A 20,884-nucleotide genomic window follows, 5' to 3' on the forward strand; every position below is an offset into this window, starting at 1 on the left:
TCAGCAACTTATGGATTGTGGGCTGGATTTAGCCCAGCCAATTATAGGTTGCAATTTGTCCACCTAGAGTTGGATGACACAATCTTGAGCTTACAATACTTGCACTGACACACATTGTGGACTGAATGTAATAATCATTAAAATGTACAAATTGGGTTTGACCTTCAATGGCAAACTGCTGTTGAAATGTAGGTAGCATAACCAAAGGTTGTGGCATTTATATTGAAAGTATGAATAACTATTCATTGTATACCACATTGGTGATGTATGGCACAACCTTTCATTTCATTAATATCATGAAACATTTTATACAGGTTGAAAACATGCTTTCTCAATACCCACTTCATTAGTATTTGATAAATGAAGCCTTTGAAAGAAATTCCTTGCGTTTATAATTTCCATTTTTTACTTAATCCTGCACAGTTATTAACTGAGTCGTGGTGATTTAATTAACAATTCTAACGACTGAAGTATTGGTGTTAAACAAGTCCACAATGTGTATGCTCTAATCTCATATGTCTTTTACTGTTATACCCTCCCGTGGGGCCATAATCTTGCTGTGTTGGAAGGGCTTATGCATTCTGATGACCCCTAGAATTTTGAGAGGAACGACATTAGCTCTTGGTTTGGTCACTTATGCCAGATAGGTCAAAGGGTAAGAGCCAGACAAATGGTATTCCATGCAGCATCCATCACTAGTAAGGCAGCTGAAAAGGCATATGAACCCAGTGGGGCGGCTATTGAGCGATAGTGCCGCAACACATATTATTGAGGACAGCAATGGGAAACCCCCTCAATTATTGATCCCAAAATTTTTATGATGGACAGTATACTCAGTAGACGGTAGTAAGGATAGGATACTACCTCAATCTGTGTCTCCCCTGGGCAGCAGGGAAGGCATAGATTTAGGTACAGCAAGATCAATTCACACAGTTTCCCTGGAGCTGATGCTTACTCCATCCACAATTTAGTAATTATGAAGTGTAGTGTCTGATTCAGCAAGATAGAGCAGGGGAAGTGATTTAGGAAATGGAGCGTAGAATTATTAACTGGATTTACTCGGAAGTAGCATCTGCTGGCTTTATAGAAAATTGTGAGCGAGGACCGGGAGCTGGATACTAGATGAAAAGTGGGAACAAATAAAAGTACATAGGAAGTCGCAAGCAAAACTGAAGGAACAGGGCAGAGAAACCTTGGATTATGGGCGAAATGATTAGAAAGACAGATGAGTGTAGGGAATGGAAGAATAAAAACAGTGTTTGCTAGAAGGAAGTATAAAGAGTTAAATAACAATTTGAGGCATGCAACAAATAGAGCAAAAGAAACATGGTGGAAAACTCAGTTAGAGGATATGGAAATTCTACAGAGAAAGGGTGAAATTTGTTCGCTGTACAGGAAGGTGAAGAATTGCTATAGACAAGAAGCTTTCACAAGGAGGATGGAGTTGATGACAGAGACTTTTAGGTTGAAATTTGGCCCGTGTGCTTGTTAGAGATAGACAAAGGGATTGTTTTTGTACCATTTGGTAGCTTGTGTCCATCCAAAACTTACCTTAATTGGTAGTGTACTGATAATAATAATGCCATTCAAAGTAACAATGAAACAAACCATTGGGAGGAATCTTGAAAGCATTAGAATCCCCCCAAATGCTGAATTTGTATTCAAAATAGAGAACAAGTAATATCAAACAAACATGGAAAATGCTATAAAAGCAAGAAGTACCACCCTACTGCCAATCTCTATATATTTCATGTGAGAATTTGCCTATATACAACTTATTTCCTCCTGTTTCCAGTATTTTTGTACTTGTTATAACAAATGTGTGTACTAGCACTATTTTTATAAAGCAGCCCTCAATATTTTCAAAAATTTTTATCAATGTGCATTGAAGTGATATCATGAAAAATTAAATGCATAATTTGTATGCTTGTCATTATTTATTTTAGCTACATACTATAGCCATTTTTAATATTTCTTTGCTGAAATGAAATGTAATTTGAAGTAGTTTTGATGTTTTATATTATGATACATTTTTATGTGATATGACACGGTACCTTTTTACATAATTGTTCCATTGATTTTGCTGCTAGGTTGTCTCCTTATGCATGAACAAATTTTAATATTTGTCTTTTATCAAATGTACAAAAGAGGTAACTCGAATGTGTTAGCCGTAATTATTACCTTGGTTTGGACCAGAAACTGAAGTAATGGATGTGCTTACAAAGAAAACTGGCTACCTAAGAACATGCTAACTAAAGTCTACTGTAGTATTCTTTTACTTCATAATTCATTATCCTCATAAGTAATTGCTTAGCCTTTATTACTCTAGTTTTTCAGTATTTTCTTTTTTTTTGAATTGCAGATGCCAAGTGAAGCTGTCTGGGGATATGATGCTATCATTCCCAGCAGGCATTGTTGCTGTTCTTGCCAACAATCCAAGTCCTGCTCATCTGTATTTTAGGGTTAGAAATACCAATAGACTGGAAAATGTACTTCCTAATAAACAACTAGTCACCATGTATGTATAATCCTGTTTTACCCTTGTTAATTTTGGAATTTTTTAGAAATCAAATTTTGAGTGACCAACATTTTGTTTCAGTGACAATTTGCAGTCATCTCCAGATTCCATGGTGTTTGAATTTAACATGAATGCATTAACCTCCCTTTTACGAAGACAGTCTGAACAAAATCCATCTGCCTCTTACTTTAATGTAGATATTTTAAAGTATCAGGTAAGCTTCTTTGAATTATTTGATTAACATCATCAATATTTCATATTTTGATTAAACGCAAACACATACTTAAAAACAAACACACAAACAAGAACAATATGCCAGTGTGTGCTATGAAAATCATGCTAAATGTTGGAATATCATGAATCAGTATCAATATTTCCTGATAGACACACTGATGAAGATGCTAATATATGCCTCTCTATTGAAAAATACCCATGTTGGCACCTATCATAACTGATCATAAAGTCTCCATTGGTTATAACAATAACTCAGTATAGTGATTGATTTTTTTTTTGGAGTTTTGCAGAGCCATATTTTTTACCGAATCTCTCTTCCTTTCTTGGTGGTAAGGAAGGGATTACATGGGGTATTTGTTTGGATACATTTGTTCAAATACCACTCTCTCCCTCTGTTCCATGCTAAGACTTCTGATTCTTTCTACCACTGTCTTAATGGTCAAGGTCTTCCATGGTGAATATATGATATATATCAAGGGTAAAGCTCAAGAAATGTCTAAATTCATGACTTCTTGAGCAATGTTATGGCATGATAATGTTGTTTTAGATATTGTCACATCTTATTTGGTTTGGTTTGTGAGTGGATGGTATAGCTTTCATTTTTTGAATACCCCAATAATCCTCCCTAGCCACCAACTTATGGCAACCAGTGGGTATTTTATTTTTAGTCCAAGCTAGGGCGATTAGAACATTTTATGTCGCTGATACCCACTTGGATGTAAATTAAAGGCTCACTTATGTATATTGGTGGTATAGCAGGAAATATGTACATTTTCCATCTGCTGATCTCTGCTGACAAATCAAGTTAAAAATGGGAGATTCTGTTTCTTCCTTAATTTAAAGTTGAATACTTTTTCAAGCAGTGTTGGTGGCATGAACTGACTGATATGCTTTCCTATGGAAAACAAATGAGTATATTATTCCCTTGGAAATCATAAACAGGCACTTTGAGTTGGTGTATAATATGCCTGCTTGGCCATAAAATAAAGATGAAAATTCAAGATTTCCATGTGTGTGCATATGTTGAATCACTTGTCATATCAAACAGCACCTGCAATTGACATGAGTATGCCTTGCTATTACAAATTTATTTTAAATGTAAATTATATAGATAGTTACTACCTTGGATATTACTCATAAAAAGAAGATTCTCGTTATAAGCTATAATCATAATATCACGCTTCCAGTGTGTATCCATTGATAACTAGAATCAATATGTCAGTTGTGACATGTTCCATTTAAATGTATGATTAACTATTTGGATTTCTCTAGCAACATAATTACAGCATAATATTAGTGTCAAAGTTAACAAATGATTCCATGCTTTGAATTGTATAACTAATTGTTACATTATTGTATGAATATTATCACTGACAAAATGCCTGTATTTATCATTAATCTTGTAATTTGGATTTTGTGTAAAAAATAAGGTGAAATAGTCAGCTCTTGTATGGTATTGTGCCATTTTAAAATACTATTTACTCCATTGATCTCATGTTATTGCAGTAGATTATTAGCCTGTGCCTTGATAGAAAGATTACCTGATTTAATTTTTTAAATTATTTTTAGTTGTTTTATTTTTTGATTCATCATGAAAATAGAAACTTTGCTAACCCCTGATGTGTTCGCTCTTGAATTTTGACTGATTCATTTTGAAGTTGATAACAATGAACATGGAATAAACTATTTCCCATCATTTTCACATATTGTTGCCAATATGTTGTGCATACACAAGCCATGAAAGATGACTTGAGATTTGATTAGTTCATATAAGGTGTCAATTCAATTCCAGCTTCATCCATTTAGTTTTTATTTATGCACGGTATTTTTTTAATTTTGGAATAGGTGAGGCCGAGACCAGGTGCTGCTTCCTGTCCATTTCAATTGGTGGCCTATTGGAAGTGTGAAGCCAAGCACACAGATCTGAAAGTGGACTACAAATACAACAGCCATGCCATGGCCTCACCTTCCCCTCTTCTTAATTTGACTGTGGCAGTACCTGTGGATGGTGGAGTAAAAAGCATGCAATCAAAACCCACGGGGCAGTGGTGTGTATATGTTTCTCTCCTATCGATCTTCGAGCACTTTTACTTGAGTAAAAAAAGCAATTTTTGCTGTTGCTTTAGGTTTGTGAAAAATTTAATGATAAACTAATGGTATTGTTCTTATATCTAAATGTATGTGGGTCATTCAGTAATTACAAGAAAAAATAGAAAAATATTATTTTAGGTACATTTTTTTTATTTTTCAACGTCATCTCCTTTTAGCTCCATACACTTTCCCCGGCAATACTCCATCTCTTTGAAGCGGTCTGAAAAGTAGGCTTTTGGAAGGTCCTGAAGGTGGGAAGTAAAAAAAATCGTTGGGGGCCAAATATGGTGAATACAATGAAAATTGTGACAATCAAACTTGAATTCCCTAATTTTTGCCATTGAAACAGGTCAGTTGTGCCCCAGTGCATTGTCTTGATGGAAAAGAATTTTTTCCTTGACAAATGAGGACATGTTTTCTGGATCTCTTCACTCAAACAGTGCAATGATGATGCATAGTAATCTCCATTTATTGTTTGTCCTTTTTGTAACTAATTGATATAGATGATTCCATGTAGATGGCCAAAAACCTTGGCCATTACCTCATCGGCCGATTTCAACAACTTCACTTTCTTAGGAGACAGTTTGCCTTGAGAAGCCCACTACATTTTCAATTGTTCCTCCATCCCTGGAGTGAAGCACTGTATCCATGTTTTGTTGACTTACATATCGATGCAGAAACTTATCATAATTGCAATGGAAAAGCTCCAACTCAGTCTCTGAATCAACCACACGGTTGCTTTTATTTTCCACAGGAAAGCAAATGCGGCAATCATCTTGCCGAGATTTTTTGCATGCCCAATTTTACTTGAAAATTTGAAAACATTCTGCCTCGTGATATGCCCGTGGCCTCAATTCTTTCGTAAACTTTGATTTGTCAATCACTCAAAACCATATCGTGGATTTTTATAAAACATTTTGGTATAAGTCAGTTCCACTGGATGTCCAGAACAGTGATTATCATTTTTGGGTGTACGGCCGCATTTAAACTCATTTACGAGGGCGGTTCAATAAGTACCCGTGTTAGAAATAAAGAAACCATTTTTTCAAAAACATTTTTTTATTTTTCAACATAGTCCCCTTTTGGAAAGATACACTTCTCCCAACGTTCCCGCCATTTTTTTAACCCCTCCAAAAAATAGGATTTGTCGAACTCTCCAAAATACACCTCTGTCTCGGTGATAACTTCCTCATTTGAGCTAAATTTTTTTCCCGCTAGCCATATCTTCATGTTAGGGAATAAGAAAAAGTCGCAGGGAGCCAGATCGGGTGAATACAGGGGGTGCGGCAGCAATTCATAACGTAGTTCATGCAGTTTGGCGGCCAGTTCGAAGTTGACAGCTGGATCAGCTTGTTGTCCAACATGAGCAATCGCGGCACCCATTGGGCCGACAATTTTTTCAACGCCAACTTATCAGGTTAAATATTAATTGCCGTTCCGGTCGACACACCCACAGCCTCTGCTACTTTGCGCACTTTCGTTCGTCGATCAGCGAGAATCATGGGGTGGGAATTTTTGAATGATTTCCTCGGTAACCACGTCTGCCGGGTGTCCTGGTCGCTTCTCATCAAAAACAGATGTTCGCCCACGTTGAAATTGGTTGAACCAATATCTAACTGTGGTCATAGATGGCGAAGCGTCCCCATAAACAGCATCCAACTTTGCTTTTATCTCCTCACATTTCTTCCCATTCAAAAACAAAAAGCGAATTACCGAACGATACTGCTCTTTCCATCTTAGCGAAAATCACGAAACACGTCTTACTCGAATGGCTGCCAAATCCAAACTAACCTTTAAATCAGTCTGAAATTTGTTTCACCGTCGTTTGATAGATGGCAGCACACGATGATACTTATTGAACCGCCCTCGTATGTCATTATAAGCAAACCCAGGAGCAGAAAAGCCATGAACTTCATCCAACTCTGCTGTAATTTTTTTTGTGTTAAGCCTTTAAAATGGAAATGTTTGGTTAATCACCGCACAAAACTTATTTGTTCCATTTTTCTAAATCAATAAATGTTTGTTGCTTCAATCCAACTATGAAAATGAAAGCACTTCCATGATGTAGCTGGAACTTAATCGACAGTATATTGAGAGATGAAGCTTATTAAAATCAAACCTTTTCCTATGCTATGAGTGCCATATCTTGGATGTTCTAAGGAATTATTGAAGGACTCTGTTATATCTCTTATTTCTCAATGAGAAGTTCTATGTCAAATTTTTGCAGTGTGTGCATTTTTATTTAAATGTATTGCTATTTCTTTGTTTATTTTCTTTATTATTAACATATGGGATATTTAATTTGTAAAACATCAAAATACTTTCATGTGTCTCTCTCATAAACTTTTCACATGAATGAATCTTGATTGTGAATTTTTTCCACTGTTTAGCTCAAAAATGTAAAATTGAGATTTCACTATTTATGCTGGTGAACTGTGATTATTAATTCTTTTGTTAGATACTTGCCAAGAAATAACAGTGGTGGTGTTATCTAACTTTAGCATTTTTTAATATATAGGAACTGCTAAATGAATTACTTTTGAACAATAAGATGTGGGCAGTCAATTTCTCCATGATGCTTGGTCTTTTTTTATGGTATATATTCTATATTATTTCATGTATACTCTTGAAAGGAGATTCTTAAATGACATGTGAAGGGTATCACATTCATAGATGAATTCCCTCAAATAAGTTACTTCAAAGTCTCCACTTTTTTTTGCCAAGGCAATTACCCTCCCAAAGTAGTGTTCCACTAAATTTAGTTAATTTATTTAGTTGGTCCTTCCCATTATAAATTTTTGTCTGCTTTGATTACAGAGTAATTTAATGATATAACTATAATTACAGGGTTGGTGAGACTCATCGAGCTATATGGAAATTTACAGAGCTTTCTCAACATAGTGAAAATTTAGGTGTTGGATCTCTAAGGGCTAGATTTGAAGTTGCAAATGGACCAAGTTCTCAGGGAACTATAGCAACTCAGTTCAATTGTGAAGGCACTACCCTGTCTGGAGCTGAGTTTGAACTAGTCGGGCAGGGTTATAGGCTTTCCCTAGTTAAACGCCGATTTGTTTCTGGTGAGTTGTTGCAATTTTCTTTTTATGAATTATTTTGTAAATAGTTAGCAGGTAACATTAATGTAATGATAAGAAATAATAATCATTGGTGGAAAGCTACATAAATTAAGATATTGAGTTGGAAGTTTTGGCTTCTAATGTAAGATTCCATGAGATAAAGTTGCTTTTATTTCTGGATATTTCCTAATATGATGGAAAACGTCTCATAATTCACACATTTCCATCTCCAGTCATTTATTTCTCATTAACACTTGTGTGCTGGTGCCTTTTAAATTTACCAGCCCTTAGGGTCGGCCATTTTTTGTGCTGTCGCATGATAGGTATAAGTATTTAATAAAATATGCGCAACTCCTATACTATGGATATTTTGAATGAAATTTTAAATACGTTGAGATTATAAAACAGAGTAATCAACTAGTCTGTAGTATTGTTCAAAACATGTCCCTCTCTGGGGTGGAATACAATAGAATCCACAAATAAAGTAGGTTTCACCTCTAATTCTCTTTGCTACACATACTCTACAAGGTCTCTGAGGAATTTTCTTGCTCCCAGCACTATTTTCTCTACTTGATGCTTTTTAATTTCCATTGAAAGTCTCGCCAGTGGGTCCAACATAGGTCCACGACTTGTCGGAAAAATGTGAATGTTTTTCTCTAGGGTGTTTGAGATGGGGTCTTTTGCATCTCTGTGACTCACCCAGTTTCTTGCAACTTCATGCAAGATTTTTTTAGACAGTTTGTTTTCCATTGAGCTCCAAATACACCCTAAAAGAATTGAATAAAGCACTGTGCAACAAATACAGCTCTGTTCTCTTTAACTACTTTGTGGTCTTTCTCACTATTGTGCAATCTGTGTTTCTGTTAGAGAGTCCAGTATCCAGTAATTACTTATTCTGGCTTTATGCACCTATCCATAAGAATTACCATTGCTAAAAATATTTTCATTTCTCCAATGGTTATATCGTACCTCTTTAAACTTTTAGGAGATTCTTTGTATTTATGAGCATTTTGCACATGAAAGCAATTTGATTCCTCCCCCATCATTGAAAAGAGGTCATCTCAAATAAACAAACTATGTCACTCACAATTTTTGGATCATGTGGAGTAAATTTCATACCTGGTGTGCCCGTAAATGTTACTAAAGCAAGAATAATGTCCTTGTCCGCCCAAAATAAAACATCGCCACACATCGTGTTAGCTATCATTTTTTTGTCGGCTTAAGAATCACTGGAATACTGCCAAGGTAGAGCACAAACAGTTTTCTTGATAATTATTACATCTTCATCAATGCCACTTGGGATTTCTTAATTGTTTTTGTCAGAATTTCCATCAGCTCCTTCACAACTTGGGACATGAGACAAATCATCTTATTTTTTTCAATTCCTTATCAAATGAGTTTGAGTTTTTGTTGTTTATAAAATCATTGGAAAAATTTCTTTATTTGCATCATCAGAATTCAAACAGTAGTACATCAAAATATATCGTCAAATTATTGCCAAATTTCTGTTACCAAAAATTGAATAAAGCACAGAATTTAGATGCTGTAATATAAACTGAAGAAATAAAATTAAAATGAATAGAACATTCTTTTAAAAGTAAAGAAAAATAATGCAAACTTTTACTCTATATAATGTTGTTGCATAGTTGGTGGAAATTCGTAAAATCAGTAAGGTTTGCTGATGGTCATGCTTTAGTTTGTCAGTCAGCCAAGGGATTGCAAGCATTGATGAGTGAATGGGATATTCAGTGCGATAGACATGAAATGAGAATAATTTAAAAAAGCAAAGGTTATGCGGTTTACCAGAAAGGGAAAGGCTAAGTCAAACATTAAAATAGTAGGGCAAAATCTATAGTAAATCGAACTGTTTAAATATCTTGGAAGTGTTGAGACCGAAATGGTCAAAGTAGTAGTGCACAAGGAGAAGAATTGCTTTAGGCAAAGAAGCTTACACAAGGAGGATGGGATTGATGAGATGGATGTTGATAAAGTATTGTAAGAAAAGGCTCATTAAAATTTTGATATGGAGCGTAGTTATGTATGGTGCGGAAAAATGATCATTGAAGCTTTTATATTGAAATATAATCAACATTAAATATTGGAATTGTAGGCTGTTGAAATGTGGGTGTAGAGAAGGATGGAGAAGGTGAAGTGGACAGAAATGGAAACAAATGAGGAGGTGCTAGATGGAGTAGGGAGGAGAAGTAATTTTTGTGAGACATCTAAAGGAGCCAGGAAAGATGGATACAGACCATATTGATTGGAGATGGGATGTGGAAGACTGTGATGAAGGAGAGAATGTTAGGCAAGCAAGGATAGGTCAGGAATAGGATAGGGATGTCGGAAGGGATGTAGAGAGGAAGGAAGTATACAAAGATGAAGAGGGGCTTGGTCTAGAATAGGATATACGTTGGTTTGTTAGGAGAGACAGATGACTTGTCACTGTACCATTTGGGAGCTTGAGTACATCCAAAACCTACTTTAACTGTTTGATTAACTATGACAATGATAATAATCATGTTGTATAGTGCTGAGGAAAAAGAATTCTTTTTGACATTTGAATTTAGACTGGTCTTCTATAGGGTGCAGCAACATAACTTCCTTTGTTGAAAGTGTTTTGCATTTGAAAAAAGGAAGTTATGTTGCCACACCCTGTATTTGTGCAAATGAGATACAGTGCATGATTTATGTTTCTCTCCTGTACATTGATTGTCTAAATGAAAAGGAAATTACAAATAATAAAATTTGCAAAAAAGTCTTCCTGTCACTAAAACTAATTTGCTTTCATTTTAGGGAAATATATCTGTGATGGAGACCCAGACCCTAAATACAGGTATGCTGCTCCACCGGGGGTCTCAGACTGTTAATGTTGACTTTGAATTTCTTTAGCTAAATCAAATGTGAGAGGTGCATTACATTGGACTGAGTCCTGTTTTCTTGTGAAAAACTTTTGAATATAATGGAAACTCATACATACTGCCCAAGGACTGAAAGAGTTGCGTGGGAGAGGCAGTACTTGACAGGGATAGGATTTGGTGCTCTGGAAGTGCCCTTGCTTTTTGTCAATAGTGTATTTATTATTTTTATAGGTAAAATGCAAGGATTCCTGATAAAGTATGAAATTTTATTAACAATGTAATGTTTTGATCTGTTGAATTATGAATTCATTGAATTATTCATTGGTGTCAATCATGTCCTGTTTATCTGTCAAATTTTATTTGATCTAAAGGATTTTTAAATGGCAGTTATTATTGGCTACATATCTAAGTATGAATTTTCAGAAATTGTTTGTATCTTTGTCAAAATTCATAAATTTTCCATTTTTTCGTTATATATTAAATTCTGTTATTGGCCTTATATTATTGTAAAGTTTTTGGCCATTGTCTAACTATAGTATTTTGTTGAAAACATTTATTGAACTAATTTATTTTCACATCACTGCATATGTAAATTGTTAACTGTTTAAAAAGTGTATTTGCATTCCTGGTAGCTCAGGCTAAATATTTTTGTAATAGTTTACATATGTTTCAAAATATCTTTATACATTCGAATAATGGCAATTTTCCAAATATAATTTTATTATTGCTTGTCATCCCTTTGTTGAAAAATGACAAACATTTAGTTACTGATACATCATATTGAGTTTTATCAGTTGTATATTGATTAATCAGTGTATATTAATTAATAACTATTGTAACTATTGTTATTACCATTTATTATAGTATGCTAAGCATTTTATTTTAAAATCATGGTAGTTAATGTCATTATGGACCTGGAAATTCAAGATTAATGCATTTTATATATGCGTTAATACCAATCAACGAAAAATTAGAAATCAATTGATTTATTTATGATTTCATGTTGATCGTTGTATGGCCACCTATTTGTCCATTTTGAATGAAATTGTTTGAATAATAGTGTTGTTTTGCTTTGTGTAGAAGCTGAGAGTTTTGTTCACACTAAAATTTTAGTATGTATTTTATTGAAAATAGTTTTGTACAGATATAATTCTACCTTAAAATTGTGTTGTTTAGGCATCTAATTTTATGTGTAAAAAAGATCAATTGTATATTCTTTCCATTGTTATATCGCAAGAACCATTGAAATTGGATCTCTTTCGATTATTTTAAATTTTTGTATTATAAATACAGAAAGCCTTGAAGTATATTGGGTTTGAGTTGCATGCATAAAGTACAAAGAGTGTCAGGCACTGCATGAGATGAATTGATCACTTATGCCAATTCACCATCAACTATCCTTTGCCCTGACAGTCAAACCTTCCTTGCATGTTGAGATTAAGGAATTTTTTGATTGACACATTAGTTTCTCAATTGGTGCTGAGTTAAGCATTTCTGTTAATGGAATGTCCCCATATTGGTTCCTAATTTAGTTGGGAAATCTCGGTCAATAAAAAGACCTGCACTTCAAATTATTTGCTTAAATTGCCTGGCATCATTCCTGCATAGAGTGGATCATGGGTTTTGATATTGCTCGTAGCTGGGAGATTTTTAAATTATTCTTGGAGCATTTTTTGTTTCCACTCTCTTTTGGAATTTTCTCTTTACCATATTTTTTTAACGTAGTGGGGTTAACTCTTAAAATCCAAATCAGAAAAGAGATAATTGTGTAGATTTTGATCTAATGCCATGATTCTGTGAGTGAAACGGAAGCCAATGAAATTCTTTGTTACTTTCTTCATTTTGCACTTCAGAAAGAACCAAATTTTGATACTAAAGAGTTGACAGAATTTATTCATCATTATATTATAATAGTTGCCTTTTAAAAATTGTTTTAATTCATTCATAGATAAATTAATTTCCACATTTGGAAGCTTAAATCCATTTGTATATTAAATTCATTATTATTACATTTTGAATCTAAAAAATATGTAAGTTTAACTTAAAAAAATATATGCTTAAAATGTGATGCATGCCGTGAGGAAATAAATTTAGCTATATGTCTCCAATTAAAGCTTAATTAAAATAATTCTTAACTTTGATCAAATCATGAGCTCTCTCAATATGAGTGAGAAAAAGTTTTGGTCAAAATTAGGTCATTCCATCAGCTCTTTTGGTAAAGTAAGAGGCCTAAAACCTTTGAATTCGTTCATGTGGTAAATGACAGTTGTGATTTGCTCACATATGCTAAGAGATGAATTAAACAGAGCAATGAGGAAACAAGAAATTCAAGACAATCCAACTGAATCTGGAGAAATGTCAAGTAGCTTGGGTATAAAGCCAAAGAAAGATTCTTCAGAATAATTGAAGGCAGCTATTCAAATTCCGATCAAAATTTCCCTCCTATAAAGTTATGAGTAATGGAAAAGTTAATTGTCAGGTAAAACTTTCAGTGCTATTAACCTGTCAGCTGTGGCAGCCTGATAATTTGTGTTCATGTATGCGCAGGATACAGCCAAGCTGTTGGTACGAGGGCTAATAAAGGTAAAGCAGGTAGAACACCCTTGTAATCCTCTGGATACCTTATATTTTCTCCCATCCTGAGGGGCACCACATCCTAGGGTGTGTCTCAATGTCTCATTCACTAGTGAAGCTTTTAATTCAAGAAAATTTTAGCATTTTTAGGAAATACATAGGATATTTTCGATTCTGATTAATTTGACTCAACAGTGTGTAAATCCATTGATTATCAGTTGAATTTACACACTGAAAGTAGTAAACAGTTAGAAAGAGTGCTCACGTGACAACAATAGAATGCATGACCTTAAGTTTTCGGGAGGGACCTATCAAGTTACTCCTCTCCATGTTTGGGAGAGGAGTGACTTGACTCTTTCTTGAGAAAAAGTTATGGTCATAAAGTTAAGGTGGTGCCCAGAAGGTGAAATATGGTTGAATATAAGAACATTTTTCTTAGGGACCTGTGAATTGCAAATTCTATATTAAATAAGCAGTATTGATTAGTATTAGACTTATATAGTTGCTCCTCTCTTGAGTGGATGTTCAGTTATTTTGCAAAATAGAGCATAATTTTATTTTGTTTTTAAGTTTGAAGTCCTCGGTCATCTCAACTGACTCTTAGAAAAGCTGGAGAATATTGTTCTAAAGCAAATTAAAATCAAACAAAAAATGTATAATATTAGAAAAGAAACAATCATATCATTAGGATAAGAAATTGAATTTGATATTCTCCTGAAGTTAACGACAAATCTGTATCATCTGTTAAAAAAACCACAAACAGTAATCAACCTAAAGGTCAGTAGGGTAGGTGATGATACAGTCTACTAAGTCGCAGTACGAAACCTGATGGCATGTGAAATTCACTCATTGGGGTTGGGGGGCTAGATCGTTTCTCTGCGCTGGTTACGGTTTCCCAAAAAGATATGGTACCTGAAAAATCACATGGCTTGGATGGAGCTAAAGATGCCCAGAGAGGCTTACCCAGGAATTGAACCCTGGCCCTCCGTTCAGTAGTCCAACACTATCGAGACCCACCATTTGATAATGCATCACAGAAAGTTTTGGATATCTTTCAAAAACCATTGTATTATCAATTGTTTATAACTACTACTAACAAATTATTTATCTTTCAGTACCAAATCATAGTTTCTGCATTACATATTTTAATATTAAAACTTGTTTCAATAAGTGTTTGCCATAATGAACAGTTAGCGGCTTGGATAGCAATTAATTATAATACATTTATTTGTCCGGAGATTTGTTGCATAATCATACATACACGAAATTAATTCAAGTGCAACCTTGCCAAGATTCGAACTCTTTTACTTATTTCCATAAATATAAGTAATACAACTCCATTATTTCCAAATGATAGCTGTGGTAGATTTTATTTTGCATTTATCCTCAACCATCAGCGTTCAGCTGCTACTGCATGTCCCTTTTTTGTCATTCCCAAGTTAAATCAAGCCTTCAAAATTTAGGTCGGTTTACCAAAGCAAAAATAGTTTATCTGAATGACCATGCTAATGGAATAGGTTGCCTTAAAATGTTGCTCGTTTGCAGTATCAGTATTGTAAAAAAATGGTGATTATAAACATTATATAGTCTAACTATGAGCCTCATTTCTGGAATATTCTACTGAATTAAATATTCACTTATGCTGCAATTAAAATTCTGTATGGGAAAATGATTCAGAGCTAGGAAGAGTCAGAATCCATCCACAGTCTGGTTTTGTTAACACTTTACAATTATTATCTGGAGTGTCATTTGCAACTCCAAACCAACGTTTGAGGTTATTAATTATGGCACATATGCCATAGCTAATAAAGTGATGTGATGCATGAAGCTCAAGACAAACATTTTGGGAATCGGAATGAGAAAAAATAAGTTACCTGGAACTGACTTTTTTATGTGATACCAGCTCTTGGTAATTTGTACCTTGGAACTAATGCAGTATTTTTATGCATGACAGAAGGGCAATGCTGCAAAGTGTCATGTGTCATTGGGGCATGTAAGGCAGTGAAGTCGCAATCGAGTAAGGTTCTCTTCCTTTAACATTAAAGGAGCTTTGATATATCTGGAGCTCAAATGGGTTTAATTTTTTGAAGAATCACTCCCTATATTATGTTACACATGTATTGGAATCCAATGGCTAAAGACAACTCCTCCACAGTGTTTGGGAAGAGGCAGGGCACTTATCATGGCCACTGGTAATCGAGTGAGAAATAATTTTCGGGAAATCTCCGAGTGGTGTGCCATTTACATTTTCCACAAATCCTTTATATGAAATGAGTATTGAACTAAGGAAAGCTCCCAATTTCTTGCATAGCTTCTCCAGAAACTATATATTTCTATTTATTTAGATAAATTACTCTCTCAGGCAGCATCAGGCATGCCATAGTCAAGTAAATATATATCTTGTAGCAACTATCATGAAGATAAGCATGCTGTAAACAGCCAAAGGCTTGACATAGCAATCGCTAAACTCATAAGAGCTTAGAATTTCACCAAATTCCATCCCCTGCATGCTTACAGATTCCCAACCATCCCTTTCCTTCCTCTCTTGCACCTACAGAAATGCTGGTTACTTGATCCAACTTGAGCTGTGCTTCACATTTTACAAAGCCTATGTACCATGCCTCTCAATATCTAAATTTACAAACATTATGCTTGCTGCATCCACATGAGCTGGTCTCCTAATATCAGTGTACACCTTCAATAATGCATTGGTCAATAGTTGCAAAAATATTTGCCTCACTCCTGCCCACTCTTCAGTCAAACTCGAAACTCTTGAGCAGGTATGTATGTGATATTGAAAACAACAGAACATTGATTTTCGTATTAATAACAGACACTAATCACCCGTATCTCCAGATCCCGCCGCTCCCTAAACATTTCATTCAATCCCACCTTCCCCTCCCAACTATTCCTCTCCTAAACCATCTACCAATACCCGCACGATGCGATAATAATACCCCGCAAGCCGCCCCAAGGGTGTGTGGCGGGGGTATTAGGTCACCACCCGTAAAAAGGAATAATACGACATGCAAAATCATCACATGCATGCAAAACTACACCCACAGCGGCGTACAAACTCATGCAAACACAGAAACCAGCAAACAATTGCAACCCAGGATGCAACATGAAATTCATCCAACAACGCGCAAGGCAGAATATGAAAAGTAAGAAGGCGAATTTCCATTACCACATGAACATAAAACGCCCTCCTCCCTAAAGACAAAGGTAGGGAATGTGACCCAAACGCTGCAGGTAGCAGGAGGGTCCCCCCGTGGAGAGGGACGAGAGTTGGAATGGGAACCTTAAATACGAACAGAGCAGATCAAGCAATACTGTTAAGAGCGCTACACTATTTAATGGCATTGTAAAGCGGTCATGGGGGAAGGGTTTTGACAACACACGATATTAGTGAAAGTGCATGCAATTGAGTGGACCTAATTATTCCCTGGACGCTGAGGGTGGCAAGTGGAAATTTTACTTTCTCTAACACTTCCCCTTCCATCCAGCGTCCTCGTCCCCTCCTATTGAAATCTCCTCAATTCCTTCTCTCCCTTGAGAAAAGTGGTATAGCCACAGAAAATTTGCAATACGTGTGAGTTTCTTTTTTGTTCGCTAGTGCTATCTTGATATACATTATTATTCACATACGCGAGACTTTCAATCAAGTTTTATATTTGTTTACAAGTTGCATAATAGGTATCTGGAAAATTTTCGGAAAATATATTTATTCAGATGTGCCTCAACATTCTTCAAAGTACATCCCTTGAGCGTTGACACACTTTTGCTAGCGGTTTTTTCGCGACTCGAAGGCTCCCTAGTAGGCTGAATCCCCAAGGTCCTTAAGGGTACGCGTGGAAGCTACTTTGACGGATCTTAAGGTCCCATGGTGGTGTCCTATGGGGGAGGATTTCACTCTTTGGAATAGGAAATAGTCTGCAGGTACCAACTCGGAACAGTAAGGAGGTAGGAGAATCGTCGCGTCGCGTTGCAGGTCTTTGTAAGCAGACACTCGTATCTGCTTTTGGTTGTCAGTGAAGACCTACGGGACGAGTTTTTCGTAGATGTTTCGCGTCGCCAAATTTTCAGTGATAATTGTGTGCATTGTCATCTTATCAATTCCAATACGATCTGCGATCATGCGCATACTTAACTGATAGTCTGAATTCAGCAAATCACGCACATGTTGCACGTTATTGTCGGTTCTTGACGTCGACGGCCGTCTAGCGCGGAGCTAATCCTTCAAATGTCGATTGTATCATTGCATAAGTTTCAGTTGCTCTTTTCCCGAGTTGAAAACAAATTCAATGCACGCACGCTACTTCTCTAAAACCTTAAAAATCACCAACACAAGAATTTGTACAGCAAGCGTGTGCGAGCACAGACAAGAATCGCAGTTGATGGAGAGGGGTCGTGATAGGGCCACGAGCAAGACAGTGTTTCACTTCTCAGAGACGCCGCTATAAGGCGATGCCTGTGAGAAGTAAAGAGGGCCTCAATGATTGTGATCCGTCACGCAGTTCGCGCGTGGAAAGACTAGTCTCAACTTTTTTTGCACAGACCTTGTATTTTTCCACTCAATCACAGTAATTATTTTCTCCAATTCTCTTAGACATGCTGCAACTAACTTCCTCAGTAGACTTGTTTGCATCTTCTAGTATAATATGATACTCTTTTATCTCCCGTTAAACTCATTCTCAGGTGTATACTGGGTTTTGGGGTGATTCTTCCTTCCTTGAATAAGTGATTATCATTTTCACACGGCCACGAAATCGTTCGATAAGCCTTCTGTCCATCAACTTCCAAGTCCAGATAGATGGCTTCATAATTGGGGAATGTAGTTAATGTGCTAGTTCTCTTCATCCCATGCATGACATCGAATGGAATACGTAAATATTCCTCCAATCTTAAAGAGGAACTATGAACAAGAAAGGTATGGCCCACAGCTACAGGATTTAGGTGGCACTAAAGGTCAAAAAGTGCATACTTTTTTTATTTTAATTGTCAATGAATTGGCATACCTAAGATGACTCTCTGCCCCTCTGGAATTATCTAGAGTTATCTCATTAAGTCAGCTGTAAGAGTATATATTCGTTGCCACAGATATTTGTATAAAGAATTTAATACAAGAGGAATAAAGCAAGTGAGGAGAAAGAAAGTGAATTCTGCAGGAGACACGGACTAATCATCACCAACAATAAGTTTAGACACCGCAAAAGGCGTGCGTAGGCATGAAAAATGCTAGGTGCCTCAGAAAGATATCATCGTTTGACTATATTATGTTTAGGCAGAGATTTAAAAACAGCGTGATCAATTCGCATAGTTACGCGGGAGCGGATGCAGATTTGGATCCAAATTTAGTAATTATGAAGTGTAGCGTCTAATTTGAAAAGGTGAAACAGGAAATACAGTGTACGAAATTGAATTCGGATTCCTGAATTGGAATGGCAAGAAAGAAGTGTCGGCAGATTATGGAAAATTTTGAGAGGGGACAGGGATCTGGGTGCTATAGAGGAAAAATGGGGACAAATAAAAATATCGAAAGCCGCAATCAAAACTATAGGAAGAGTAAATACAAGGAAGAGTTCTGGAAAACCATGGATAACGGGTGAGCTGATTAGAAAGATGGTCGAGAGAAGGAAATGGAAGAAGATAAATATGGAGTTAAGCATAAGGTAGTATAAAGAGTTTAATAATAAACTGAGGAAAGTGATATACCGAGTAAAAAAATAGTGGTTGGAGACGCACTACGATAATTAGAAAAGTTTTCAGAGGAAGGAAGAAATCGGTTCGCTATGCAAGACGGTTAAATGTAAGAGATACGAAGGGAAAATCCGTGAATGCAATCAAATATGAGTAATGAAAGTTATTAATTGAACTGGAATAGATTCATCAGAGATTGAAGGAATATATATAGAAGAACTGTGTGGTGTTAACATAAATCCAGCAATGTTATGCATAGAAAGGGAACATGACGTAGATGATGATAGCTTAGGTCCAGGTGAGATAGAAAGGGCATTAAGGGAGTCGAAATGACGTGGGGGTGGACAACATTTCCGCAAAACAACTGTAAGGTTTAGGAAAAGGTAGGAGAAAGAGTTTTTATGAGTCAATTCGTAGCAATTACGAGGAAAGAATTTAGCTGGTAGACTTCGTCAGATTAGTGTTAGTACCTCTCCAAAATAAAGGGAAAGGCAGCCATATATGAGTACTACAGAACGATAACTTTGATTTCACATGTAACGTAAATGGTTCTCAGGATCATCAACAAGAAGATGGACAGCAGGGCTGATAACTATTCAGGGGGTGATCAATTTGGATACAGGAAGGCGAGAGGCACGCGTGATGCCATAGCAGCAATGAGGTCACCAATTGAGAGAAGCATAGAAATAAATCACGATATATTGGTCTCTTTGGTATATTTCTAAAAGATTTTGACAGAGTGAATAGAGTAGACTTAAGGAACACGTTGCAAAATATAGATTGGAGGGATAGGAGGCTTATCCGCAAACTGTACATATCTCAGACGGCTCAAGTGACGGATGGAGAGTCCGGTTGGGAAGTTGGAAATAGAGGGGTAAGGCAGGGGTGTCCATTATCACTAGTGTTTCAACGTTTTTGAGGGAATGGTAAAAGAGGTATGTGAAGAACTGGAGATTGGAATGTTCAGCGGTGGGGAATTCATGAAATCAAGTTTATTGATGATAAAACTTCAGTTTCTTAATCAGCCAAGGGGTTTCAAGCATAGCTGAGTGCATTTGAGAGTCAGTGCAATGGATATGGGATAAGGTTTTGCGGACTTACATAAAGGATAAAGCCAAGCTAAATATCAAAATAGGTTTTCATAAAGTTTAGCTGGTGGAATAGTTTACCAATCTTGAAAATGTTTTGGACTAAAAGGTCAAAGTAGTAAGAATATAAGATGAAGAACTGCGTTAGGCAAAGAAGCTTTCACAAGAAGGGAATTGATGACAGGGACATGGAGTAAGGATTTTGAGAAAAGGTTCGTCAAAATCTTGATATAGAGCGAGAATTTTTACAACGCCAAGAGGAAGAACCATGGTCTCTGAAGCAGAATGGTTGACTTAGATGGGGAGACTTTTGAAATGTGGGTGTGGAGAAGGATATATAAGGTGAAGTGGACTGAAAGAAAAACAACTAAGGAAGTTCTGTTGGTGGTGGGGGAGGAAGGGGTATTGCCGGGAAAAATCCAAAAGAGGCAGGAAAGATGGAATCAGAGCATTATGATTGGCAGTGGGATATTGAAGATTGTGATAGAGTAGAGAATGTTAGGGAAGCAAGGAATGGTTAAGGAAATAGGAAAGGGATGTTGGATGAAATAGAGAGAGGAAGAAATTATACGGAGTAGAAGATAGGCTTATTGCAGAATAGGATATTGGGTTGGTTCTTAAGGAGAGACAAGGGAATTGTTGCTGTACCGTTTGCTTGCTTGCGTCCATCCAAACCTATCTTAACCGGTAGATTTCAAATAACCATAAAAATAAAAACATTTAATTGATAAAAAGTATGCTAGTAAT

The 20,884-nt window shown here is 36.1% G+C and overlaps 1 protein-coding gene across 4 annotated transcripts in view; it reads left to right on the forward strand.

The window, feature by feature from the left end:
• LOC139685705 (F-BAR domain only protein 2) overlaps window positions 1–12,704 on the forward strand; it is a 70,355-nt gene extending 57,651 nt beyond the window's left edge. For all 4 annotated transcript variants that reach the window (XM_071582720.1, XM_071582721.1, XM_071582723.1 and 1 more), the window contains 5 exons: window positions 2,363–2,518; window positions 2,600–2,732; window positions 4,598–4,800; window positions 7,691–7,920; window positions 10,711–12,704. In XM_071582720.1, coding sequence (XP_071438821.1) covers window positions 2,363–2,518; window positions 2,600–2,732; window positions 4,598–4,800; window positions 7,691–7,920; window positions 10,711–10,784 — 796 coding nt within the window. In that variant the 3' untranslated portion in view covers window positions 10,785–12,704. The remainder of the gene's footprint in view (window positions 1–2,362; window positions 2,519–2,599; window positions 2,733–4,597; window positions 4,801–7,690; window positions 7,921–10,710) is intronic.
• Window positions 12,705–20,884: the final 8,180 nt, after the last annotated feature.

This window comes from Hetaerina americana, unplaced genomic scaffold, assembly GCF_022747635.1.
Source record: "Hetaerina americana unplaced genomic scaffold, ioHetAmer1.1.p SCAF_12, whole genome shotgun sequence".
NCBI classification, from domain to species: Eukaryota; Metazoa; Arthropoda; class Insecta; order Odonata; family Calopterygidae; genus Hetaerina; species Hetaerina americana.